Here is a 5373-nt window from a genome sequence, read left to right as displayed (position 1 = left end):
AAAACTGTTAATGCCTTTTATTGAGTCATGTGAATGCACATCTTATTTTGTATATACTATGTACTATAGCATAATTCATAATCTTGGACATATGGACATTTCGTCTTCTGTTTGTTTCATTCTTTATTCTTTTTGGTTAACATTCTATCTGTTGTTAGCCAAATATATTTTCTTTTCAACTGTTTAACTTTCATGAAATTATAACAGAATTTCTACAAATAAGTAATAATACAAGAATTTAAAAGAGTTTTACATATAAGTAATTAATTTTTGAGAAATTCTTTGTATACAATCGTTTTCCCATACAAGTCATGCAAGTCATTTATTTCTTCTTCTTTTTCTTTCTCCATGCTTCCTCTTTTTCTTCTCCTTCTTCTTTTTTTCCGTGCCTCCTCTTCTTCTTCTTCTTCATCTTCTTCGTTTTTGAAGTGTTTCATCTTCATCGTCGTGTTTCTCCTCGTTCTTCTTGACTGCACGTTTTTCATCTTCTTCCTCCTTATCTTCTGTACCTTCTTCTTCTTCTTATTATTATTCTTCTTATACGTTCTTCTTCCTCTTTTTCTTCTTCTTTTCTTTCGTTTCTTGCCTTCTCTTTCTTCTTCTTCATTTACGTGCTTTTCTCTCTGTTTTCTTTCTTCGTTATTCTCGATTTCCATTATTTTTTGACATCAACCTTTGAAATCGTTTTTGAAGAAGAAGAAGCAGCAGAAGATGATGAGAAAAAAGAGAAAGAGTTCTAAATTATGCATAAGGTGTACTTCAACGAATTTTGGGTGTATTTCTTAAATTCTTTGGGTGTATTTTCATAATCTTTTTGGTGTATTTCTGTAATCCTTTGGGTGTATTTCTATAATCGTTTGGGTGAATTCCTGTAACCGTTTGGGTGTATTTCTGTAATCTTTTGGGTGTATTTCTGTAATCATTTGGGTGTATTTCTGAAGTTCCATTATCTTCAAAACGATTTCAAAGCTTGATTCCAGAAACCATGAAAATCGAAAAAAACGAAGCAAGAATATCAGTGATAAACGCAGATAAAACAACGAATGAAAAGGCAAAAAGAGAACGCACGAAGGAGATCAAATTTGGCAAGAAACACGTTTTCATGGAGGAAGAAGAAGAAGAGTAGGAGAAGAAGAATGAGAAGAAGAATAAAGAGGAGGAGGAGAAGGAGGAACGCAAAACACGCCATGAAAATCGTATATGGGTCAGCGTGCTTTTTGTTAAGTTTCTCCTAACTTATATGACTTGTAAACCAAATTACTTGTATGTGTAGCACTCCTCTTAATTTTTATATTTAAAACTAAAAAATTATCTAACCATATAAATATGATTTTTTTTTGGTGACTAACCATATAAATATGATTAGTTCACCGTATAAAATTTTTTACGCTGCATTAAAATTAAGTTCATAATGCAATATGTTACAGTGATTTTTTAATATTCCATCGAATTGACATTCATCAACAGCCTAAAGTTTGGGGATTTTGTTCAAAATCTAAATTGAGAGTAGAATATACTCTCATCTTATAGGTACCAATCAAAGAAGCGGACAAAAAAAAAAGGTTTAAAGGCATTTTTATGAGCAAACATTGTAAAGAAATATGTTGAATACATATACATCTTATGCTGAAATCTTATGTCAGCTTCACTCTGATCATTGTCCTATTTTATTAAGGTGCCATAGTATTTCTCAGCCAAAGGGAGATATGCCATTCCATTTCCAAGTTGCCTGGAGTACTCACCCTTCCTTCAAGCAAGTTGTACAAAATGCATGGAGTGGTAATAATCATAGTATCTTTACAAATTTAAATGCTGTTAAGCAAGGGTCCTTGGACTTTAATGCTAAGGTCTTTGGTAATATTTTTGCTAAGAAGAGGAATTTAGAGATTTGGATCAGCGCCATGCAAAAGAGGTTGGAGGTGACTGATGTTCTTTCATTAAGGATTAAAAAAATGGAACTTAATGAAGATTATAACTGCATCTTGCTTCAGGAGGAGTTGTTTTGGTTTCAAAAGTCAAGAGAACAATGGGTGCGGTTTGGTGACAGAAACACCAAGTTCTTCCACCTTCAAACATTGGTTCGTAGGAGATTTAATAAGATTAACGAGCTATTTATTTCTGATGGTTCCTGGTCTACAGATTCAGAAATTCTTCAACAAGAGGCCACTTCTTTATTTAAGAATCTCTTTTGTTCTACGGAGGAGGTAGAAGTGGATTGCTTGGGAGACGTTACTTTGCCTTGTCTTAGTGCTGAAGCTTGTGAGACACTTACTGCTCCAGTGACTCTTGCTGAGGTTAAAGCAGCAGTGTTTAGCACGAACTCCTTTAAGGCTCTAGGTTCTGATGGCTTTCAGACTTATTTCTTTAAGGAGTATTGGGAAATTGTAGGAGTGGATATTTGGCAGCTTGTGAAAAGTACTTTCAGGGGTAATCTTATTGATACAAGAATCATGGAGACTCTTATTGTGCTTATCCCGAAGGTAGATGTTCCATCTTATTTCAAGGATTTTCGCCTATTAGTTTGTGTAATGTGGTCTATAAGGTCATCACAAAGGTTCTTGTTAATCACCTTTGACCTTTCTTGACAGAGATTATCGGTCCTCTTCAAGGTGGGTTTATCCCAGGGAGGGGCGCCCCCGACAATATAATCATTGCTCAAGAGATTCTACACTTCATGAAACAGACCAAGTCCCGTAAAGAAACTCTTGCTTTCAAAATAGGCTTGGAAAAAGCTTATGACAGGATTGATTGGCGGTTCCTAGAGCATACTATGGGCAAGTTTGGTTTTCCTTAAGCTACTATTAGATTAATTATGACTTGTGTTCGAGCTTCCTCGTTGACTTTATTATGGAATGGAAATAGATTAGACAGTTTTGCTCCTAGAAGAGGCCTTCAACAGGGAGACCCCATGTCTTCCTACCTTTTCATTTTATGTATGGAGCGCCTAGCTGGGTACATTGCTAATCAGGTTGATTCGGGCCTTTGGGATCCAGTGGCAGTGACTAGGGGTGGTCCTAGAATTTCTCATCTCATGTTTGCAGACGATCTTCTTCTTTTTTGTAAAGCACGAAAATCTCAGGTAGTATGTGTTATGCATGCCCTCCAAAGCTTCTGTAGAGCATCGGGGATGAAGATTAATTTGGACAAATCAAAGGCCATGTGCTCTAAGAATGTTAATAATAGAAGGAAGGAGCTTTTCACTGGTGTCTCTTCTATCCGTTTTACCCAAGACTTGGGTAAATATCTTGGAGTTAATCTTCACCATGCCAGAGTTACTAGAGCCTTTTTTAATGGTATTGTGGATAAGATCAAAGGTAGGCTGGCTAACTGGAAGGGCAGACTTCTCAATAGAGCCGGCAGACTTTGTCTCATTAATTCAGTAGCAGCTTCCATTCCAACTTATCGAATGCAGGTATCTTTGTTCCCTTCCGCTATATGTGATAAGATTACTTCTCTGTGGAAAGGAACAGTTGATGGAAGGGGTTTAAGTCTGACTAATTGGAATACAGTTGTCACCCCAAAGAAATTTGGTGGGCTTGGCATTAGAGATACGGCTTGCGCTAATGTTGCTCTGATAGAGAAGCTAATTTGGCAGCTCTTTAACTGTCTGGAGAAGCTTTGGGTCCAACTGATTTTTCATAAATACCTCAAAAAGTTTGATACTAGTCTCTTTATGCCTCCCAGAAATGCATCTCATGTATGGAGGAGTATTTGCAAGGCCTTTAATCTTTTAAGAGATGGTTTCACATGGAATATTGGTCCTCTTAACCAATCCTTTTGGTTTGGAAAATGGAGGATGGAAGGTCCCTTGGCCAAGGAAATGCCGTATGTTCATATTTCTGATTTTGAGTGTAATATCAGTGATTTTTGGGAGGATGGACAGTGGAAGCTTGAGAGGTGCCACACTCCCTTACCTGACCTTGTTAAACAGAGTATTCTTTTGTATAATCCAGATTGTCAAATGGGTGAAGGGGCTGGTTGGAGGTGGTCAGCAACTCCTTCCAATATTTATTCTTCTAGAAATGGCTACTTGTGGCTTTGTAAGCGTGTTTTCGGTTGGGAGGAGCAGACCAATTGGCTTTGGTTATGGCAGACCCGAGTTCCCAAAAAGTACAAAATTTTCATTTGGCTATGTATTCATAATGCAATTCCCACAACTGCTTTTTGATTTCATAGAGGTTTGGGCAGCTCTGATTTGTGCCCTCGGTATAATGCTGAACCTGAAACGATTTCTCACTGTCTTCGCGAGTGCCCCAAGGCCAAAGCTATCTGGCATAGTTTGAATTTGGAAGTTCACGGTCAACAGTTAGATTGCTGGTTGCGTAGTGGCATGAATTCCAATGCCTTCCTCTTCTCGGCGACTATTTGGTGGATTTGGAGGGATCGTAACAATGTTTTTAATCCAGCTAATCCATGGAGAATGGGTAAGGTTATAGCTCTCATTCATGCTTCTCAATTTGAACTTCATAAGTTCTTATCTATACATCATGTGTCTACTCCTTCTTATTTGCTACTTTCTTGGTCTCCTCCTACCCAATTTTCGGTTAAAGTAAACTGTGATGCTAGTATATTTGGTGAATCTGTTGGTTTTGGGTGTGTATGCGTGATTATAATGGCTCTTGATTGCGCGGTTGTGCTGGTTCTTTACCACATGCTACTATTCTTCGAAGCGAGCTTTTTGCAATTTGGAGAGGGCTAATTCTAGCATGGAAAGTTGGTTTTAGAGAGGTCACTTGCGAGACGGATTATTTGGATGCTTTTATCCTTGTTAATGATAGAAACAACCAAGTGCCAAGTTCTGATAATGATTTGGTGACTAAAATCAAAGAGGTCTTACGTTGGAATTGGAGAGTAGAAGTCAATCTAATTCAAAGAGATGTCAACCAAGTTGCTGATGCTTTAGCTAAATATGCAGCATCTAATTACATACAGCAATTGGAATAGAATGAGCCTTGGGAAGATTTAAAAGTGTTGTTGCAAAGGGACTACGTCCCTAGTGTTTAGTGTGTTTTCTTTGTTTCTTCTTATCCTTAGACACCAAAAAAAAAAAAACTTTGAAAAGAAGGTTATTTCTATAGTAAAATTCCAATGTGTCATTCTTTATGTTCATTCTGAGTTTTTATTAAGATATCAATGTTTTCACTCTTCATTCATCATGACCCTTATTAACATACTACTCCTATATGAAAACATTCTCATTACACTTCACATCTCATGACCGTGTCAAGTTTTTCTATCCTATTTATAAGCTTGCTTTACATGTACACACTTTTCGGAAATTTTAATTTTTATAATTTTAAATTCAAATTCAAAATTAAGAAAGGAGATTTCTCCATTCTCTATTTCCAGTTTTTTCTCTTCCTCCTCAAAATT

General features: G+C 36.7%; 1 protein-coding gene across 1 annotated transcript; it reads left to right on the top strand.

Moving 5' to 3' along the window:
• The first annotated feature begins 1706 nt into the window (after positions 1-1706).
• On the top strand, positions 1707-4699 carry LOC127745486 (uncharacterized). The gene is made up of 3 exons (XM_052258250.1): positions 1707-2554; positions 2863-4110; positions 4177-4699. The coding sequence occupies exons 1-3, from the start codon at positions 1707-1709 to the stop codon at positions 4697-4699; spliced, it is 2619 nt and encodes an 872-aa protein (XP_052114210.1).
• Positions 4700-5373: the final 674 nt, after the last annotated feature.

Source organism: Arachis duranensis, chromosome 3 (assembly GCF_000817695.3).
Source record: "Arachis duranensis cultivar V14167 chromosome 3, aradu.V14167.gnm2.J7QH, whole genome shotgun sequence".
NCBI lineage: Eukaryota > Viridiplantae > Streptophyta > Magnoliopsida > Fabales > Fabaceae > Arachis > Arachis duranensis.
This window is presented reverse-complemented; position numbering and strand designations above follow the sequence as displayed.